The 23161-nt window shown below is 41.0% G+C and overlaps 1 protein-coding gene across 1 annotated transcript in view; it reads left to right on the plus strand.

Moving 5' to 3' along the window:
• Positions 1–384: 384 nt before the first annotated feature.
• The window catches only part of LOC114773265 (otoferlin-like), a 64204-nt gene continuing 41427 nt past the window's right edge, over positions 385–23161 (plus strand). Inside the window, 4 exon segments of the mRNA XM_028965790.1 lie at positions 385–572; positions 2571–2629; positions 18755–18843; positions 22184–22283. Of these exon segments, the coding sequence (XP_028821623.1) occupies positions 494–572; positions 2571–2629; positions 18755–18843; positions 22184–22283 (327 nt within the window). The 5' untranslated portion in view covers positions 385–493.

Genomic DNA, 23161 nt, shown 5'->3' on the forward strand with positions numbered 1-23161 from the left:
GTATGGGTAAACAAATTGTATTGGCTTGTATTGTATTTTTTAAAGATAAAACTTCAGAACTTATCATACATGCCTGTAGTATTGACAGTGTCCTCGTCAAAAATGGTGAAGTTTTCGTCCATTATTTGTGTCTGTCTGTTGGTCACAAGCGCACCGAACACAATTGGGCATAATCTGGCAACCCGGCTCACATCGTTTTAACGCGTGTACGAATTCAAAGACCGCCGCGTCTGTACGTTGCCGTAAACGAAAAAAAAAAAAAAAGGTTCCGATTCAGAAGGCTCTCGAAGCGTGCGCCCACAGTGGAGCGCCCCCCATAGAGCAGTTCGACACCCTTCACCCGACGCGGCGTCATGTGGCTCTGCAAATTGGCTCCGGCGGCAGGGCACCAGTGTGGAGGGGAGGCGGTCCGCCAGCCTCAGCATCCGCGCTGTAGCAGGAGCGACCAAAAGAAGAAGAAACATAAAATACTCTTTTGTTGGTTGAAGTTGCCATGGCTCTGGCGGTCCACCTGAAGAGCGCGTCGGACCTGCGTGGGAAGGGCGACCGGATCGCCAGAGTGACGTTTCGAGGTAAAAAGGGTTTTGCGTGCCGAGGTTTATATGGAAAGTTGGGAAAAGCCGGTTCTCCGCTGACGCCTTAAGTTGTTCGTTTTTTAATCTGTCTGCCTGTTTTATGGACGAGGACACTACACCTTTTTTTTGCCCAAAAAAAAAAAAAAAAGGTGTAGTGATTTTACCGCATCTTCTTGCGTTTCGATAAGGTAAAGCCTCCAGGTGTGTATGTTGTATATGTAGATTTTCTACACGTGGAATCACTCCTGCTTGCAGGCACTGGTTAGCATTGGGGGGAAAATACGTTTGAAATACAGGAGAATGGAATTGAATGGCGGTGTTTTTTAGACTGGTACAAAAATAGGGTGGTAGTAGCCTAGTGGGTAACACACTTGCCTGTGAACCAGAAGACCCAGGTTCAAACCCCACTTACTACCATCGTGTCACTGAGCAAGACACTTAACCCTGAGTGTCTTCGGGGGGCTGTAACTACTGATTGTAAGTCGCTCTGGATAAGGGCGTCTGAAAAATGCCGTAATTGTAAAACAAAGAAATCGAGAGCACGGCACCATGTTCAATTCTCACAAATTAAGGACAGAGCCGTCATTAAGTCGGCCCTCGTCATTAAAGAACATCTGTACCAGCCTGATTAAAAATGCTTCCAGCTTCATTTGGGGCTTGTACCCAGTAACGATTGTGGTCTGTATCATCGGAACTGAGAAAGTTACGTTCTACGCGTGGTTGTTGTGGAATTGGGGTGGAATTGATCTTTTTGACTTTTTTTCAATCTTCTTGAATGTGTTAGGGGAATGTTCTTCATTCAGGACATATAGGTAGAAAGGGGAAAATATACGAAAAAAAATATATATATTAATTGTCTGTTTGACAGTTTCCATAAAAAAGTAAAAAAAAAAAAAAGTGTTTTCTGACTACATTATGAGCTGAGCATGCAAATTTAAATGCACCGCATCTACGGACAAGTGGTATTCTGGCATTCAGTAATACATCAATAAGTAATTAGTTATTAGTATTATGATGCTATTATGCTTCATGTGATCGTGTGATCTGTTATTTATCAATTCTAAGTGTTTAACATGTGTCCAGTTCCATTCAGGAAGAATATTTTCTTCTGTGTCCAGTACGGTGACAGGAAAAACTAATTCGCAGATACACCTCCCGACATGTACTGTACTAATGAATGCATTTTTTTTTTAGCTGCTGCTGTACTGGCACAGCGCTGTACTACATATCCAGCGATGATTAATTTCCTGGTATATGCTTATTATACATGCGCTCCCCCTTTTCTGTGTGCAGAGTAAACATCAGCTGTCCACACACACAAAATAAATAAATATTAAAACATATCTTTCATGTTGTGGACCATCACCATTGTATTTGGACATGCCTGTTAATTTGATTTGTTGAAGTTCTGGGGGGCAATGATTCTTTTGGCTTGTCATCTCCCGATAAGCATTGAACCTTTTGGTGTTTACATACAGAGGGAGCCCTTAGACTGCACCTTTGGGCGCCGATCACTCTTCACAAATGTCCGCTTACATTCACAGAGCGACTTGCAGTCAGTAGTTGCAGGGAAAGTCCCCCTGCAGACACTCAGATTTAAGTGTCTTGCTCAGTGGGGTTGCAAGTGGGGGTTGAGCCTGTCTTCTGGGTCATTAAGATTGATCAGGGTTCAGATTGAAAGACTGGCCTTGAATTTGGGTGTTTTGGGTCATATCTTATTGATTGTATTCAGAATTTAATGTAGAATGTCAAGTGCTGCATCCAAACTACAGAATTTCCTTAAAAAACGACCTGGGCACGATGAAGCTCTAATTTATTTATTTATTTACATGGCTCAACAAATCAAATCTGAACATTTTGATGCACTTGTGGTAGTGCCTTGCATCAACATTATATTATCGTGCTCTGTTTCATGGTTAAACAGTTGGCTTTTCATGTTCCACAGCTTTTTGAAATGTATGCTAATTTTGGCTCCGCTGACTGTTTGATCTGCAGGTCTGTCCTTCTACTCTCGGGTGCTGGAGAGCTGTGAGGACGAGGCCAGATTTGACGAGGTCAGTGAAATTTGTTGTCACAAATTTCTCCTGGTGGCTTTGAGGCAGAACTTTGCTTTTCTGCATGCGGTGGTGCTAAATTCATCAAAATATATGCGTTCAGTGCTTTCCTACAGCTGTAATATGAAGGAGAAGAGTCACGTTTCTCCCAATTAACATGGAAAACCGTTGAAGTGCTGAGGTGATAATTAGAAAGTAAATAAGAGACCCATGACTTAAATGTATCTGTGCCACTTTAAAGTGAAACAGATACATTTTGACCTATTTTAACCTAGTGGGTTTTTTAACTGTGGAGGGCTTGATAATGATTGACTTTCCTCTGAGGTGCAAAAATATTGATGCCGTTCCCTGTTGGGCACCTTCAGAATAGTACCAACTTGATGCTCCCCATGGGTGCCATTCCGGGGGTAAAAGGGTGCTTTTATGAAGTGCCACATACAGTGAAAAAATGTCTCTGCACAATTAAGATGTTGTAAAGCATTTCCCTTTTGTTTGTCCTCTTATGGATGAAAGTGTCTCGCCAGTTGATCAAATGTGAATGCTGCATAGGACTTGCTTGTCTCAATGGCTTTACCCATTGCAAATTAGGCAAATACAACACTTTCTGTGTTTTATATGACATATATGTATTTATACTTTTAATCTAAATCAGTAAAATAATCTTCTTAACCAATAAGAAAATCATGTGGGATACAGAATGCACCAAATGGAACCCTTTTGAAGAATCAATTTTTTACTACAACCTCAGGTCATTGTGTAAAGAACATTCTAGAAAATGTAAAGGGTTTATGATACCTTTGTCGCCGTGTGATCTTATTGGTTGCTTGCCAGTTCTTCATACATGCATCACACCACTCATTGCTTTGCTAAGCCCCTGTGCCATGGAATACATGCCCTTTGTATTTTGCTTGCTTATGCCCTTCAAACAGCCACTGCAGAAAAGGTCAGTCTGTCACATGTATTTTATATATATTTTTTGTTTTTGTCTAAATTCAGTAATAATGTCCTGGGGAGAAAAATAGAAGCACTCAATGCATAGGAAGAGGTAACTCAAAGAAAACAAAATAACCATGCATTACAGAGGAAGAGATCAATTTCAAGATTCAAGACCTGTGTACAGCAGGTACTGTGCTGGGTTTACTGTAAAATTTATACAGCTGTTTGTTAGAGGACAGAATTACCTGCCATACCTGTAATAGGACACATTTGTACCATACAGCCAGCTATGGTATTGTGTAGTGTGATAACCCACGTGTTGTATTTTTTAGAAGGTGTTCTGTTGGATTAACACAAGCTTTTGTCCGGGCTTCTGCTGAGAGTTCCACTCCACCCCCTCAGACCACTTCCTGCGCTGATAAAGTTCTTTGTTTTTTGGATAATTAGGAAGTGTGTAAGTGCACGTACACGCCCACACACGCACAAACACACACACACACACACATGCTCCATGATGCATTATGAATATTTGTGCAGCCAGTCTGCATGCATCAAATGTATAGAAGTTTTTGTCATGAAAATTTTGACAATGTCTGTATATGTGGTTCCAGTTTTAAATCCTTATTGCCATGTGGGTCTGTTTTTGATACATATATAAATGCGTGTGTGTGTTGTTAAACGCTCTGTGAGAAGAATTCTCCTTCACTGAATCGTGTGAGAAGTGACGACTTCTGACAGTCTCTTAATCAACGTCCTCCTTCCCTTCCGCCTTCACTGGCTGACCCAAATGCTCTTTGGCCTCATCCTGTGGACCGAGGCACACTTTTCCCTGCTCCTGCAGTTATCAGCTCCTCTGCCTGCTCCACTAGCTCTATCACTGACTGGCTGGATTCAGCACAACCATGCAGCACTCCTGCAATTTGTTGCAAGAAGCTGCACTCGAAAATGAATCTCAGAGGACAGCTTAAGAAAAAAACGGTCCACGGTAGCGCTAGATAAGAGCAGGTGCGTTCTCTGTAGAGGTGGCGAGAAACAGAGCGAGCAAGAAAGACAGAGATATTTAATTTATGCCCCAAAGGCAAAGTGAGCATCTTATCTCTTTGCTTTCTGATATGTACAATTGCTTCCGCAAATGGATTTAATAAACAGACTCTACGCCTATTATTATGTTCCCAAAGAAAAGCGCTTTACAGTCACTGTAGGGATTTTTTTTTTAACACTGAAAGGGACTGCAGCTATATTCACTGAAACAGGCACTGATGTTGCACTGCTGGTGTGGAGGGGGGTGGGAGATGATCAGGAGACAGACAATACTGAAAAAAGAAGAGATAGTTACAGCAAGCCGAAAAGAGAACATCAGATAAACACTGAGGATTTGGCCTAGTCCTAGACCAAAAGAGAACTTCAGGGAAGATTTTTCCATGAATGGAAACTACTCCTAAATGTACATTATATTATCAGTTAAGGTAATTACAAAATTATTTCCACATGTACAGTATATATATAACTATGTATTATCAGCACATTAGACTCATGCACTTCACCACTAAACCACCATGGGGCGCAATACATGATTATGCACCTTTGTCTTATGAGATTGCACAGTGGTACAAGCATGAACTGATCAAGAAGAAGCCTCCATGTGCATCAGGAAAGATGATCTTAATGTGCCTCCCTTGATTCATAGTGTTATTTATGGTCCTTTAGGTCAACCACTGTCCCTTTCGTTTCATTTGGTGTTTGTTAACTTGAGTTGGGGAAATGTCTATGCCTGAGGCAGTAAAATGTTATGCATTTAGACATGGGGATGCAGCTTGTGGTTCTGTTGAGTTAAAAAAACAAAAAAACATTGCATTTGATTGAGCGACTGGCAAATGAAAGGCATTGTGCTTCCTGTGTTACAAATCCTGAGTCAATTCGCAGCATGTTCACAACTGTCAAAATCAATAAATAAACACTAGACAAGGCGTTTTCTGAGGCTGGGGTGAGGGACAAGGCGATAATTTACATGGCATCCATTCAACCGTGTCTTCAAATCATGACTGATTCCCTTCAATCCACATTATACAGGAATTTACAATGAATTATCCAGCTTGCATTCAGAATGTGAGGGTTTGAGTTTGATATTTTGGGAAAGGATGATAAATACTTTTCAGAGAGACTTTGGGCAGATCTGTGTGTCTCTCGGTGCATTTGCAGATGACTGTGGACTGAGTAAGGGTCAACACTGCTTGCAATCTTTTGCATGTGTGATGTATTGACAGGAGGGGGTTTAAATTGCAACGAAAGAGCTGAGAGCTGTCAATCAAATTCAAATTTTATTTGTCACATACACGGTCATACACGGTATGATATGCAGTGAAATGCTTTAGCGACTGCTACAGATCTCAATATTGCAAATATTGCAAGTATATTGCAATGTAACATAAAATATGTGTAACAGGTAGGGTGAAGGTGTGCAAAAAAAGTGAAGTCAAAGTAAAAAGTAAAACATTTGTGCAAGAGTAAAAAAGTTTGTGCAAGGATTCTGGTCCAGAAGTGATTGAAAGTGAAAGTGCTGGAGTAGTGCTGCACTATTAATCTAATCACAATCGTAATCGCGATGTCAGTCTGTGCGATTACATGAACGCAAAAAGCTGCGATTTAAATTATTAGTACATGGATTGGATCGGCAACATATCCGATCCATTCTCTCAAAGTTTGCGAGCTGACTGAAGTCTCACTTCAGTCGGATGTGACGTGTTTGGTCACATCAAATTCAAATTCAAATTTTATTTGTCACATACACAGTCATACACGGTATGATGTGCAGTGAAATGCTTTCTGCAACTGCTACAGACCACAGTATTGCAAATGTTGCAAGTAAACAATGAACCAATGACTTTCGATTCGAAGACATATGGTTAGACGCCGCATGACGTACGTCAACGTCGCCACCATATTGCGATAGGCCCTGCTGTGGCGTGAAGTATATACATGTCTATGGAGAGAAGTGCATAAAAATGCCTCACTCTTGTGCTGCTTGGGGCTGTACAAACCGCTGTATGCTCCAAACCAGGGATTACATTTCATAGGTAAGGCTGGACAATTGTAAAATCCCGTTTTATAAGTCTTAACCTTAGCTAAGATAGCGAAGCTATGCATTCCTGTGTTCAAGTCAGCCGCCAAACAACGTTTTGGCTAAACGTAGGCATTAACTATTTAGACTGTTCTTAGCTGTTTAGTTAACTTTTCTTTGAAGGTTTCCTAAAGAAATTCACCTCAGTTTACAAATCTTAACCTTAGCAAAGCTAGCAAAGCTATGCATCCCTGTGTTCAAGTCAGCCGCCAAACAACGTTTTGGCTAAACGTAGGCATTAACTATTTAGACTGTTCTTAGCTGTTTAGTTAACTTTTCTTTGAAGGTTTCCTAAAGAAATTTACCTCAGTTTACAAATCTTAACCTTAGCAAAGCTATGCATCCCTGTGTTCAAGTCAGCTTCCAAACAACGTTTTGGTTAAACGTAAGAACTATAATACGGGATTTTATAGTGGCCAAATATAATCAAAACAGTTGTTTAACCGTAACAGGGTTTGTCGTTCGACAGTAATGTAAAAGAGTTTTTAGTGATTTATTTAATTTTGTAGAATATTGTATTTTGAAAGTACTGGGCATTTCAGGTTGTTATAAGTAGTGTGTATGTTTCACTTTTCATTTATATACAAGCAAGTGTCCTTTATCATATCGCAATCGCATATCGCAATATTGATCTAAATAATCGCAATATGTCTTTTTCCCCAAATCATGCAGCCCTATGCTGGAGTGTTTTAGAGTTCCATGTAGTTTTGTGGTTGTTGAGAGCTCGTATAGCCTGCGGGAAGAAGCTCCTTCTCATTCCCCCTCTGTGTTGGCTTTCGGGGAGCGGAAGCACTTCCCTGATCGCAGCAGAGAGAACAGTCCGTTGTTGGGGTGGCTGAGGTCCTTCACTATCTTCCTTTCAATCATCGAACTCCTCCCATTTTAAAACCCATTTAAAGTTTGTTTTCTAAACCAGTGGTTCAACCAATTTTTTTATGCTCTGAGGTTATATAATTATGTTTGTTAACATTAAATTTATACCATTCACAATCTTGAAGACTAAATAGACAAGGGCTATAAATCTTGGCCTAAGTCTGGTTCAGGCTCAGTTTCTATCATTTTAGTTGACTCAGGTTGGCTCATTTTGGTCAGCAAACATGAACTTCCGGTCCACTGATCCTTTCTGAATGATTGGCTGCTCAGATTAATTTTTTTTTCGGTGATTGGTAAAAGTGTTTTGCATGTTGTAAATTTGTTTTATTAAATGTTAGTTCAAATCCCGATGCTGTTACGAGCCGGTCTAGGGGCTCCGGCCCATAACAAAAGAATGGACACAAACGTAAACCTACTAAGAGGAAACGGCGAATTTTAACAAGTATTTTATTAACAACTAAATATATAAATAAAGATGAAATACAAACGGCAAACAAAACAGAGAAAAACAAACAAACACCGAAGCAGGCAGACACAACAAGTTGCGTCGCCTCCTAGGGGAAGCGCAGGGGAAACCGGAAGTGATGTCAAAGGGAAATGGTAGGAAGGCGGGAAGGGTGGATGGCACGGCAAGCGCAGCCCCGAAAAAGGAGACTGAGGCTCCTTTTATTCAGTCTGTCCCAAAGCAGGTACTGGTGGGCTCAATTTACAATCACCAGGCACCTGCAAACAACACAAAACACACAACAGAAACACACCCAAAATACCAGGATGTAACAGATGCGCCACACACTGCTCCCCGGGTGCCTGTCATGGCTGCCCGCTGCTCACCAAGGGTGATGGTGAGGACACATTTCGTTGTGTCACCGTGTGCTGTGCTTCAGTGTATCACAAAGACAATGACTTCACTTTCACTTGTTGTGATGATAATTATTTTGGATTTACTGAGATTCACTATCAGAGCGATTCAACAAAAACAGCTGCACAAGCTAGAGTTTCCTATGATTGTATTTACACTGCTTGATGGTCTGACATCTGACACTGTGTCTAGTTTCCAGCCAATGAGGCGAGTTTATTTGTGTTTTTTTGTTTTTCTTTATCAAAACACATTTGCTTCACAAATGTCAAGTGTCTGTTCTTCCCTGCCGGCGGAGGTGGGTAGTATAGCCAAGTATGAGTAGCGTTACTCCAAAATAATAATACTAATTACTGAAGTAAGAGTACAAAACTATTTAGTGATAGGATTACTCAAGTACTGTTTCATTGTTTCTAAAAAAAAATTATGAGATATTACAATGTATTCAGACAGAAAAAAAATCCAGAACACAGCGCACTTTGCCACCTTGTGCGTTCAGGTGATGTTCCCACTCTGCCAGAGCCCCGCCTGGAGCTTTCTGAGCACTGGAACCAGATGGAGGGGAACGGTGAAGCTCACGTAACGTCTTTGTCATTGATTTTCAAATTACAGCAAAGATATTACCCCACTTCCTGTTCACAGGGGAGATGGTGTAGCCCCACGGACACACCACCACGTTGCCGCGTCCACTCACCCACCGACTTCTCCCTCTCAACTGATCCTTGGCCACCCATAAAACCAGGGGGTACCCATGTAACTGGGCCAAACCTGAACGGAGCTGATGGGAGTGGCCAGGTCGGCTGGCCCTTCGGCCACATCACTCCACTCATCCCTGGCACCTCTGGTTCTGTCCACTGTCCTGGAGACAAGAGAAACAAAACCAGTGCCTTAGTGGACTCCGGGGCAACAGGGAATTTCATGGACAGCACATTCTCTCACCAACAGCACCTGAAACCTCTTCAACACCCAAGGTATTCATGGCCTCCGTCGGCTTCAGAACCAATCACTCACCATACCACACCACTGATACTCCTGGTGTACACTCACATAGAACACATCACCTTCCTTATCACCCCGATCATCATTTTAATACCACACCAACCAGGAGATATGGCCATAGACCTGCTCCTTCTTTTTCGTTTCGAAGAAATAATTACCATGTGAATTACCAAGGCCTGAACAAGATCACTGTCAAGAACATTACTTCTCTTCAACACATCAACACAGCCCTTGACGCCCTCTTGGGTGTGACATACTACACCAAGCTCTATCTGAGATCAGAATACAATCTGATCCTCATCCGTGTGGGTGACGAGTGGAAAACAGCATTCATAACCCCCACTGGTCATTAAGCCTGGTAATCCCCTTTGGACTCTGTAACACACCTGCCTTCTTCCAGCAATTTGTGAACAACGTACTGAATGATATGCTGGACAACATCCTGGTCTATTCACCCACTCTGGAGTCCTGCGTCCAACACAGTTCCTATGGTTTGCAAATTTCATCTACGCTATCAACGCTTCATAGGCTACAGTGCAGTCACAGCACACCTCACTACCCTCATTAAGACCTCCTCCGGACCATTTCATAGCATTCCAGGAACTCTGTCAATGATTCGCTACTGTGTCCATTCTTAAACACCCTGATCCCTCTCTACCATTCATCATTGAAGTGGACACATCAGATGTGGGCACTTGCACAGTCTTATCTCAATGTGGCCCAGACCAGAAATGCCACCCACGCTGCTTCTTCTCCTGACGGTTCACGGAGTGGGGGACCGTGAAATGCTGGCAGTCAACGGCCAGGCATAGAGAGCCAACCAGCAGCTGGGACGATTCCTGCATTGCTTGGTCGCAGACCATTAGCAGTCGTGGCTGTTTTACCTGCTGTGGGCCAAACTTGCCGACCTCCTTGGCCACAGACCATAGCCCCTTCAAAGTCTGTTATGGCCAGCCATCTTTGCCCACCAGGTATTGGCCAGCGGGGTTCCCTTAGCCCTCCATCTGATCCAAGACTGAAAAAGGGCTTGGACCAGGACTACCCGATGCACCACTGCTCAGCACAACCAGTGCCATCCCTGCCGCATGCTTTTCTGAGTGTGCAACCAGGTCTGGCTCTCAACCCAGAACCTCCACCTCCGGACAGAATCACATAAATTGACTTCCCGGTACATCGGTCCATTTTGCATCACCAGACATATCAACCCCTTAAACCTATCGCCTACAACTTCCACCTACCATCTTAGTCCACCCTGTTGTCCATATCAGCCGCCTCAAACCCATCACTTCACCCCTTCCTCCACCTGCTCCTGACCCTCCTCCTCCACGGATCGTTGATGGTGAGCTGTCTTACACCGTGGAGCATATCCTTGACTCTTGGCATTGGGGTCGCGGGGTCCAGTACCTGGTCCACTGGGCAACTCCCCAGCAAATCTGCACTTAAACCACTCATCATTGTTTACTTTGTTCATCACCGTGGGATACATCGTGCATTGATTAGCTGTAAAGGCACGTGAGACGACTGCACATCAACAAGTATGTCTGCGCAGCCTGATGAAAACAGAAATCTGTACCTGTTCATGCTAATAACCATAATGGCTAATTGCCATTAAATGAAGGGGTAAAATGATTGTTCATTAGGGGATTTTTGAAATTATTGATTGGGCATGGTACGGAGGGTAAAATTATGGTCCATATACGATAATTATCAACCGTCTGGCAACACTGTTTGAGCCGCTCTGCCTGCCCCAGTTTGTGTGCGGCCATGACTGCATGGTTACGTCTAATAGGTAAAATGGTGTCATAATTTTTTGCTACTACGTCTGAATGCTGAAAGATGTTAGATCTACTGGTGGGTCTGTCTGGCCAAAATAAAGTGAAGTGGTTGTCATTGTGAAACACCAGAGACAGAGAAACAACGAAATGTGTCCTCTGCCTCTGCTTTTAACCATCGCCCTTGGTGAGCAATGGGCAGCCATGACAGGTCGTCCGGGGAGCAGCGTGACGGTGCTTTGCTTAGTGGCATCTCAGTGGCACCTTGGTGAATTGGGATTTGAACCAGCAACCTTCTGATTACGTGGTCACTTCCTTAAACACTACGCCACCCCTGCCCCCTTGGCCACCACTGCCCCCATCTAAATGGTTTAAAAAAGTAACAAGTACAGTGTTGCCCAATGTAGCGAAGTACATTTACATTTACATTTTACAGCATTTATCAGACGCCCTTATCCAGAGCGACTTACAATCAGTAGTTACAGGGACAGTCCCCCTGGAGCAACTTAGGGTTAAGTGTCTTGCTCAGGGACACAATGGTAGTAAGCGGGATTCGAACCCGGGTCTTCTGGTTCATAGGCGAGTGTGTTACCCACTAGGCTACTACCACCCTGTTGAGTACAGTTTCTCATTCACAAATGTACTCAAGTAAAAGTAAAAGATTGCGTTGTAAACCAACTTTTAGAAGTCATTTTCAAAAAGATACTAAATTTAACACGTTACTACCCATCTCTGCCTGCCGGCATGGCATGACAATTTTCAAGTTCAGGTTTATTGTCATATGTACAAATTACAAAGCACAATGAAATTCTTACTTGAGTACATATAAACTGAACATAGAAAACATAAAAGCACTACAAAACCAAAATAAAACATGCAGTATTGGGATGATATCAATATGAAGATATGTAAATCTAACAGTATGAAATTACATAAATATCAAAATAATAATAAGTAAGTAAGAGTTGCAAATAAGTAAGTAAGTAAGTAAGATAGCGTTATAAATACAATAATAGGAAGCAGCTTTGCTGTTTCTGGTGAATCTCTCTGATAGTGAACCTCAGTCAATCCAACATCATTCTCATTATGAGCTATTAGCATTGAAACAGACAGGGTAATTGTTTATGTATGAGGGAGTCTCTGCTTGAGCTTTTGATATCAGAATGAGTGTGAGTGTGCCATGTATAATTTACACAAGACAAATTCGCTGGAGATGGGGGTGCTTGTGGTTTCCAGCCTTGTTTGATCTCTAAAAAAATCTCAATAATAAGAGTGTGAAATAAAAAGATAGTTGCCCCGGTGTTCAGAATCATCAGCTGAACAACATCGGACATTTAAGAAAATGTTACGGTTTTCATATAATTGTTTTTTTTTTTTCAAGCCATCCACCCATAAACAAGAGAACTTGGGTTTTTTTACTGAATAGGAATGCATTGTGTCATTCCTGAGGTGTTGCAAGCCTGCACTTTGAATCTCTGGGCGCAGCAGTGACCATGTGAATTTGCCCCAAGGGGAATACAAGAGTGGGATGAAGGGAACGCGGCGTGGGATTCGTCGGCTCGTGGCTGTGCTGAGACTGGATCATGAGAGAGGAGAGTGGGGAGGCTGTACCGTTCCTTCCAGTGAATCCAATTCCATTATTCTGCTCTTCCCATCTGTGTGATGGAGGTGGGACTGTTGTGGAGAACCAGGCTTTTAAGATCCTGGTGGATCAATGGGTAGCTGAGATGAAACTGGCATGTGGTAATTAAGACTTCTTAAGCAGGCTTGTGCTTTTTGATGTGGCATCTTTCTGACATTCTTTAACATTCTCCTCCTACTGCATCTTGGAACGGAGTGGTGCAGGAAAAAACACAGTTGAGGGACGGAGAGTCAGAAATTGCTAGTAGTTGTTTGTAGCCCTCTCTGCCCCGTCCTGCTCTGCCTCCCTCCTGCTCCTGTCTCTAGTGAAAGTGCATGGGAGAGCACAAGAGCAAGAAAGAAATGCATGTTAGAGATGCAGTTTGATGTAAAGATCACTGCACATCCAGCACTGAAGGTCTCCATAGCTCATCAGACATCACAGCTTGTGCAGAATGTGGCCCTTAAAGTCACATGGAAAAGCACGACTCCTTAAAACTGCTTTAGATGAAAAGACTAACGAAAATTGGTGGCATAACACCCTCAGAAGTGACTTCTGGGAAGCTGAACAATGAACGTGCTTCCCAGCAATGAGGAACACACAGTGGGCATTTTGCAACACCAGGGGGCATGGATGGACACTAATTACCCCAGCATGCATTGCAGTGATATTTTCATGCTTTATGTTTGTCATCTATTAATGCTATTTGTGCAAAATATTTGGGAACTCATCAAGGGAAAAAGTTTTGATTGAAATAATAGAATAATACTCATAACACACAATTACCCATTGAATGCCTGTGCCTTTGTCTGTGTCTGAGACGTACAGGGGTCATTTGTACAAGCTCCCCAAGTGTAGATTCTTGGCATGCCCATCTGACTTCCGTTGACATGAAAATGTCTTTGGATATCATTTTTTTTTTGTTTAATTAAACACTTAACTCCTTTAATAACACAAGCATCTCATGGCTGCAGGAGACTTACTGTCAAATTTATAATGAATGCCGTATCTACCCAATTATAGCATGGAGCGCAGTGAGCGCGAGCTCAGAGCAGTAATAAAAAAAGCAGCCTGGTCTTTCCTTATCATCTAATACGCCGTGCAATTATATAATATGAACAGTGCACATGCTCTTACATACAGTATGGATGAAAGGGACTCTATCTAGGCTACTAGGCTATTGCCTAGTAGCCTAGGCAATAGCCTAGTATTCAGTTTCCTGCATGATCACTGATTACTTTCCGATTTCATATGTATATGATTTTGACCAGATCAAGTTCAACGTCTTTAAAAAACATGGGTTTATGTTATGAACAGAATTAGGTATTGGCATACACATAATTATGGCTGCTTAATAAAATCAGGAAAAAAATATTTAGTCCCCTTCTGATTAACAAAGAAATAAGTCTTTCATTTTAAAGGTAGGTCTATTTGAACAGCAGAAATCTGAAAACAGACAAAAGACTTACAAAAATTATGCATCTCCAAAAAATTAATTAATGAAATAAGTTAAAATCTAAACACAGACTCTTTCTTTCTGTATGTGTGCATATGTGAGAGTAATAGATCCTCTCGGTGGTGCTGTCTAGGGAAAAAAAGAACTATTAAACAGAAATTTGTCTGAATAAACGTGATCACCCATTCTCCCAATGAACACAACTATAATCTTCTTGACCGCCGCACTCACTTTTTCAGGTAAAACTGCTGCCATTCTTCCTGTGTGTTAAGACTACCTTACACTGGAAGCATATTCAAATGCTAATTACTGGGATTATTATTTGTTTCTCTTGGTCCTGACTGCAGTCCGTTTATCCATTTGCCAACAAAGAATGTATTTCTATGACAACCAGGGATTCTCAGCCCTTATGTGTTTGCGTTGGGGTTGGGCACAGAATAGTCAGCTTGTGGTCCATATTTAGGTCTCTGGTGCAGTAGATTATATAATTCTATAAACATTATTGATTTTGAAGTGTTGATTATTGATTAAATAACTAATGAGTAAAGATTTTTTATTTTAAACATGCATTTTCAATACCTGTGGCCATAGGGAAGTGCACTCACCCAGACATTAAGCTTTATACAATTGTAGTTAAAAAATTCTTTAATCAGAAAATATTTGTAATTATTTTTAACAATTTTGCTGTTTTGTTTTCTCTACAGCCGTTTCATACCCATATCTTCACGTTCAACTTACTGGATTAATCCTTTTGATGAAATGCCTCATTAGACCAGAAATTACTCCTTACCTCAGTTTAGCATCTTTCAAATGACTTGTATGAACAGAACAAGAGAGGCTGTCAGAACAGTCGGGGGTTAAGAACCCACAGGCACTGTCTAAATTTGGCCAGATACATTAATAAAACCAACAGGCTGTGGTGTGATGTGTGTGACACCTGAGACATTTAAAAAAAATGTTAATATATCTGTTACACTCATGAATCGTGACTTTAGTATGTGAGAGGAAAGACACATTTTTCCACTCTATTCCAAGAGAGAGAATTTTTCCCTTTTCACACAGAGTTTCTCTGCAAGAGTGTGTTTTTAATGGCATTATATGAGGATCTTGGAGGTACTTTACAGTCATAAGGGAAAGATCGCCTCTTTCACTCACCACAGGGATGTCTGCAAACAGCATGTCGACATGCTTTTTACATGTGTGTGTGTGTTTATGCACTGTGCTCTTTATAATGTTGCCTAGGGCTTTATCAGGCCCGACACCATGCTGGGGGCAGTATTCTGTATTTCAATTCCACATTTTATTGTTTTTATTTATTTATTGTTTTATTTATTTATTTATTTTCTTTTTTTTAGGGGGGATTTCTGTGTAGTCACTTACAATAGCACTTTATACAATTCAGACTGTCTTGAGCTCTTTCCAGTAAAAAAAAAAAACTCAACCCTTTTTTCCTGAAAAATGGAATTAAATGGAAAGATTTTCCATTTAATTCCATTTTCCAGGAAAAAGGGTTGAGGTTTTTTTTTTTTGTACTTCCTCCTGGAGGAGAATTTGGTATTGATTACACCATTAGATGTGTCACAGCATGTGTGTTGCATTGAGAGAAGAGAGCAACAGAGAGACAAGCAAGCATACGATCTAAGCAGCGTCTCCCTTGTTCTAGCAGCTTAGTTTGGCAGGATAATCTCAATACGGAACTTAATTTAGTCTTCTTATCCACCTTTTCCACATTAAAATTTTTTCTTTTTTTTATATTGATAAAGCAGGTTACTCCAGCTGTAAAAAAATGTTCTTCAAAGCATCTTTCATTCTGTAGTGGTAAAATGCTTCCTTTACCAAGGGTGATAAATTACATTGTTTGTAAATCCTGCTTCTACTATTGTGTCCCCGAGCTGCCCCAAGGAGACTGACCCTATATGACCCTATATATAGTGAGTGTAAATCATTCTGGATAAGACAGGATAAAACAGAAAATTAATTACCTGACCAAGCAGGTGATTGCTTGTCTGTTGGCCTATCGGTGGGCCCGATTATATCCAGGGGATTTGGTGGACCGATCTAGCCTGCGACAAGGAAAACCCATTACATTTTTTAATTCATTCGTGTCAGAGGGTGCATCTTTGCATGAATTTATAATCCTATATATGGTGCTAAAGTTAATTAATTACCAACTGTATGTGTAAGGAATAGAGTGATTCCACATCATAATCCACATTTTCAGACAGTAATGCACGTGTTCTAGGTCAAACTTTGTACAGAAAGCATTTGTCCAGACCTGCATTACTGGTAAATTCAGTTCATCCTACAACAAGATAATGACCCAAATGTTCACTACCTTCTGAAGAAAGAACAAGATGATAAGTTTGAAAACATGGAGTGACCAGCACGGTCTCCAGACTTAGGCAGTTCATGGCATAAGGTGATGGCGAGCTGAACGCTGACTGTTTTTCTGCTCATTGGAGAAAAATCAAAGTGTCCACATGGGCATACAGCACCAGCTTTTGTTTGGCTGTGCGTTCAGATGGTGTCACATAAACGGTACAAGCAACGTTTTCCTGGCGTCAATTTCTGCTGAATGTTAAACAGTGACGAGCGTTAAACAGCGATGAGCAAATGCCAATCGAATGCAGCTTCAAAATGCAGCAAAGATGAGGACGGCGTTCAGATGTGTTTCATTTCGAGTGTCCATGTGGACAAGGTCTTAAACTTTGAGATGAACTGGAAAGAAGAGCGGAAGCCAAATAACTTAAGCATTTATGGGAACTTTTTTGCCACAGTTGTAAAACGAATGCCAGTGTGCAAGTGTGCTCAGCCGTTATATCTGCCAAAGGTGAGTCAACAGCTTAGAATGCTTTATAAAACGTATTTATTTGATCTATAGTTTGAAAGTAAAATGAGACATTGACCTGCTTAAAATGTTAGACCAGCAGTCTACATGTATATTCCTTCCTGTTGCAAATTTAGAGTGCAGTGGTCTGAACTGTCTCTATTAGTTATGAAAATGCTAATGTAAATGTAAATATCCCATTTGTGAAGCCTAATGAAGCTGGTGGTAATTTTGTGTTGGCGGGCCAAACGACGTCTTCTAATATGAGTCAGCACATACCCACTTCACCACTCCCTTGGGGAAGGGTTACTCATCAGTTAAGAGTCTTTTGCCATATGGGAACCCCAGGTTGTGATAATGATATATAGTAGTGAAGCCGGTTTCCCACAGTGATCCTCAGCATAGCCAGTACATCAGCCACATAGGAGCCGTAGTTTGAGGAGGAGAATGTTGAAGCCGACTGCTTTCCAATTACCCATAATCCACCAGTTTTCTCATGCACCATCCTTCTCCCTGCAGCTTTCATCATTTTCACAGCATTCGTCTCTCAATGGGAGATAATATCATTCTCAACCTAAGGCAGACTGTTTGTCTTTATTAATAAATTGTGCTCATTAAACGCTTTAAAGTTGTGACAGACTTGGCTGAAAGAAGATATGGTGGTTGTTATTTGTTCAGGTTTATTTTGTGTGCGTTTTCACATTCACATTTTTTTGTTTTCTTTCTAGTACAAAGAATTATTAATGCTGATTATTTTTGTCTATTAGTTACCATATACAGTACAGGCCAAAAGTTTGGACACCTTCTCATTCAATGTTATTTTCATGACCATTTACATTGTTAGATTTTCACTGAAGGCATCAAAACTATGAATGAACACATGTGGAGTTATGTACTTAACAAAAAAAGGTGAAATGACTGAAATGACATGTTTTATATTCTAGTTTGTTCAAAATAGCCGCCCTTTGCTCTGATTACTGCTTTGCACACTTGGCATTCTCTCAATGAGCTTCAAGAGGTCGTCACCTGAAATGGTTTTTACTTCACAAGTGTGCCTTATCAGGGTTAATTGGAATTTCTTGCTTTATTAATGGGGATGGGACCATCAGTTGCGTTGTGTAAAGGTCAGGTTACTTTACAGCCGATAGCCCTATTGAACTGCTGTTAAAATTCATATTATGGCAAGACGCAATCAGCTAACTAAAGAAAAACTTTAAGAAATGAAGGTCAGTCAGTCCGGAAAATGGCAAAAACCTTAGTCTAAAACCATCAAGCACTACAATGAAACTTGTTTAGCCAACAAGTGCTAAACACCTCTGGGAACTCCTTCAAGACTGTTGGAAAACCATTTCAGGTGACGACCTCTTGAAGCTCATCGAGACGACCTCTTTGCACACTCACCAAGAGTGTGCAAAGCAGTAATCAGAGCAAAGAAACTAGAATATAAAACATGTTTTCAGTTAAGTACATAACTCCACATGTATTCATTCATAGTTTTGATGCCTTCAGTGAGAATCTACCAATGTAAATGGTCATGAAAATAAAGAAAACACATTGAATGAGTAGGTGTGTCCAAACTGTACTGCATATGTATATAAGTGGATTTTGCCATGCTGTATAGCATGTTTTTTTTTTTTTTTTTTTTTTTTTTTTTTTTTTTTTTAAAGGTATTCCGCTGGCCAATTGGAAGTAAAGTCGATGGCAGTGAGATGTTGGAGATCCAAGTGCTGAACCACAGCAAAGTTTTCACCAACAGGTAAGCCATACAGCCAAGGAAGAATATGTTATGAATGAGTTATGTAAAAAGGTTCATGGAAGATAATAAGAAAATCATCCAAACGTATCATTTTTTACCATTTTTTTACTCACTCAAACAGTAGGGCTTGTCACCCAGCAAGCACTAAGTAGTCACAGCTCCAACATATAAACACTCAGGCCTGATATGGCTTGACATGCTTCCTACCCTGAGCCTCTTTAACTGCAAAAATCTGAACGTCAGGGCATATGTGGTTTCCTCACATGACAGATCCAAACTATTTGACTAGACTTTTAACAGTTTTGTGGTTGCTTCTACATGCTGTTTGACCAAAGCAGAAACATGCTTTATAGTATATATGAAGGTGACAGACAATTCAGATCCTGAAATCATTAGTGTCTTTTTAGCAGTTTTAAATTAAACAACTGTATTGAAGAGTTTCAACCACTCATAGATCAGCAAAACCGATGTTAATACTTTATCAGTGCATTATATTTTTCAGCCATGTTCTTAAAACTGTTAAAAACTGCATTCAATGTGTTCAAAACTGTGTTTAATGATTAGTGTGAATTTTTGTTGGACTGCCTTTGTGTGTCCTACCTACACCACCCTACTTACTCTGGGATCTGGCTGAATAATGCAGACCTGGTTGTAGGATGAACACTCCCCTAATTTCTTGGCCATCTGTTGAGATGAGAGCTAATTAAGGATGAAACCGATCTTTGTTTATGGTTGATAAGTTTGAATAGCTGAACCTCCAATATGTGAGGGTTTTCACGCACACTCAGTGTTCACCACCCCAGTGCTCAGTGACTCTACCGCAGGTTGCTATCTTCATTCTTATTGGATAGATACAGCATTGTTCATGTTGGGACTGTTGACAATTTTTACAAGTTAGCATTTTATTTATAGTATTGTTTCGGCTGCAAGCTTGAAGCAAACCTTTAAAGCTAATGATTAATTTTATGTTGGCCACTCCAGTCATTTTCTTAGAATTGTGTATTTTTCCTGCATTTTCCACAATTTGTACATAGGGTGGTGAAAGAAGTGAATCCATGGATAATTCGTGTACTCAGAATGCGGGAGGACCCTATTTAGTTGATCAAAGGCCTCTTTTTCCAACGTGTTCTGAGTGATCCAGCAAATGTTTGGAGGTGTCTTGCTAATTTCTCTCCATGTGGTTCCGTCCTCAAAATAGCAAATTTTGCGTCTCCAGGAGCAGTGGATTTTAAAGGTGTGGTTGGGTGCACTGTAACTGTATTTTAAAGCAGTGAAATTCCATTGCACATTTGGTTGAAAAAAAACAAACCATGTACAGATACATGACATTAGCAAACACTGCTGCCTTAGGCTGGTCTGTGATCTGCCAGCTGCAGCAGAAGGGTGGGTCTGGAACATGAAGGTGTGACCAGTAGAAATGGTGTGCTGAAGGAAGTAGGACTTGGAGGCCCAGCAGAAGGTAATAAAGGCAGATGTCATGTTGCCAAAACAAAATGAGATGTGTGGGCTGTCAAATGAACATTGAGTCCCCATACAACACTCACCCAGATCTGATGAGGATGCGTCTCCCACCCCGCCTTTTTTGGTGATTTCAGCATTACATTATGAGTCCCCAAAGTAAGCGGCTTTCATTTGACATTGATTTAGAAGAATGCAGTCCAACACTAAAATATTGTGTTGATAAAATAATGAGGTTCAAATGGTTGGAGTAAAATGCAAATGGTTGATGGACGGAAACACAGACCATGTGAAAAATGGTGATTGGTGATTAAATAGAGGGCAGCAGAGTGAGGATGTCATTAGCTGGGTGGCTGCCATCCATGAGTACAGATTTTGGCAGTGGTGGGAGAGGATGGTCTCAAGACTAAACCTGATCAAACTCAGACCTGACAGACCTCTGCCAATGGCTCTGGCACAAAAATTCATGAAAAAGGAACGGTCTGTTTGAACTGGTCCTTCACACAGCCAGTCCTCCACAAGTTTGTGGAGTCATATGAGGAAAGAGAGGTACTGTGTTCACTTTTTTTGCCCCTAAAAAATGTTTCTTTTCTATTGGAAATTTTCCAGGCAGGTGTGAGGTGCATTGCCTAATCTCTCTCAGCCATAATCTGAAGCCTCTGACCCCTCCAAAAACAAAGGCGTTTGACATGTGAAGAGAGGACAGTTAAATTATGAAGCAGAAGAAAGTATATGGCCTGTGAGATATGAATCAATATTGAATGAAAGGTCTTTTGAAAAGACCTTCACGAGCCAGAACATGATCCTCAGTGTTAATTATTCAGGTGCCGGAGTACGCTGAATGCCAGCTGACAGCCGAAAGGACCAGTCACATAGATCGCTGTCGATAGGCAATTGCGTTACGCAATTGCATATGTGCACACATACAGTCACAGCTGGATTAAAATATTTGTATTTTTGTTCATTTGGGAGGACTTGTACTTTGAGATATATGAGAAAAATTTCTTATCTGCACCAGTCATAGCGCCATTGTAATTTTGTTAAACCTAACCCCAGATGCAGGATTATGGTAGCCCTCTCCATAGTTAAAGTAGTATTAAAACATACATTGCCATTATTACATAGTCATATGTCTCAAGCTAACTTTGATCACGGACTGAAAGTAGAGTGGTCAAGAGTGTATGAGAATACGCTTTATACCTATTATAGAGGGACACAGTTGTTTTTTAGGCCCTATTGTTACACTGACGACTGGATCTAAATTATTCACCATGTTTAACTCTGAGGCTAAAGGCTGAGGAGAGAATGACTGAGAAATTAGATGAGCGCATCTAATTTGGGTGCAGACCTTGGTAACTTATGTCCTCTTTTGAGCAAAAAAGGCTTTTAAAATGTTACCGTGGCCCTATGTCACCATGTGGATTTATGCATGTTTGTGAGTGTGTGTGTTTATTGGAGTGCTTGTGGATGTCCCTTTCTGTATCTTTGTGCTCTGAGCAGCAGGTCCTGGATCATGGAAGCCCAGTGACGGTCCAATCCAGTCGGCAGTTGTCACTATCCATCTCAGTTATTGAACTAACCCACCCACACCCAACTGCATGCTGTCCCTAAAGCTCAACATTTACTTTTCGCACAGCAGAGACACGGCCACAGAAATAGAAGATGAATAGAAAGAGCGGGGGAGTACTGAAGGGGAATGAAATGAAATTTACACAAGGGAGTCTGTGCGAGCAAACAGATTCATGTCAGAAATTAAATGAAAAGACGGAATTGACTTTTTTCACAGGAAAATATATATTTATATACTTCCTGTGTATGTTCATAAAACTATATTTGTATATAAATATAAATACATTTGTGTGTGTGTGTGTGTTTTTTACAGACTTATAGGGACGTTCCGGATGGTTCTTCAAAAGGTGGTTGAAGAGGGCCAGCTAGAGGTATCTGATACACTTATTGATGACAACAATGCAGCAATCCAGGTGAGAACTTGTTTAGACAGTGTGTGTGTGTGTTTGCGTGTGAGAGAGAGAGTTCTAAATTACTCCCATTAACCCATGAATCAGCTCTTTTTTTATTATAAATTGTAACTACAAGGAACAGAAATATGCAGGTGAAACTGGGTTTTCATGAAACGTTTTAAAGAATAAAAATCAAACCATGTCTGATTCGCATTATACTCATACAGTATACAGCATGATGTGCAGTGAACATACCTTATGAACAATGTCTGTTCATACTCACCAAAAACAAACACTCAAAGACTAATTAATAGCAGCTAATTAATAGCAGACAGTCCTGCAGACCAGATACAGTTATTAACACCTGTATAACACCTGGATATGCCTGTGTGTATGTGTGTGTGTATACGTGTGTGTGTGTGTGTGTGTGATGTTATGTTTATAGTATGTAGAGGTTATGATGCACTCAGTATTCATATCGAGAGAACCGTTAATAAAGGTGTAGTATTTCATACACCAGCGTTGTAACTGTACTGACCTTAGGGCAATGTGAGGCTCTGGGTCCAGGCTTCAGGCAATTGTATTCAACCTTGACCACAATTAAAAGTGTCCAGTTTCTGCCAGTGGCTGAGTGTGGACTCTTGTTGAGAGCCAGCATTAAAAATAATGTTGGTGTTGCCATAGAAACAAAGCAGCTCTAAGACTTGTGCAGAGGTCCCGGTTAGGTGGTTAGGGAGTGGGTGCTTTGATATAACTGTATAACTTTTTTCTTGTTCGTCAATGCCATTTACATGAAGAGGTCTTGGCCCCTCGTGTCCCATCAGCTCTTCGGCTTCACCCAGCAGACATCAAAGAAACAGCCCTGTGTTGGTAGGGTGGGCTACATGAGGTTATATGAC

Source organism: Denticeps clupeoides, unplaced genomic scaffold (assembly GCF_900700375.1).
Source record: "Denticeps clupeoides unplaced genomic scaffold, fDenClu1.1, whole genome shotgun sequence".
NCBI classification, from domain to species: Eukaryota; Metazoa; Chordata; class Actinopteri; order Clupeiformes; family Denticipitidae; genus Denticeps; species Denticeps clupeoides.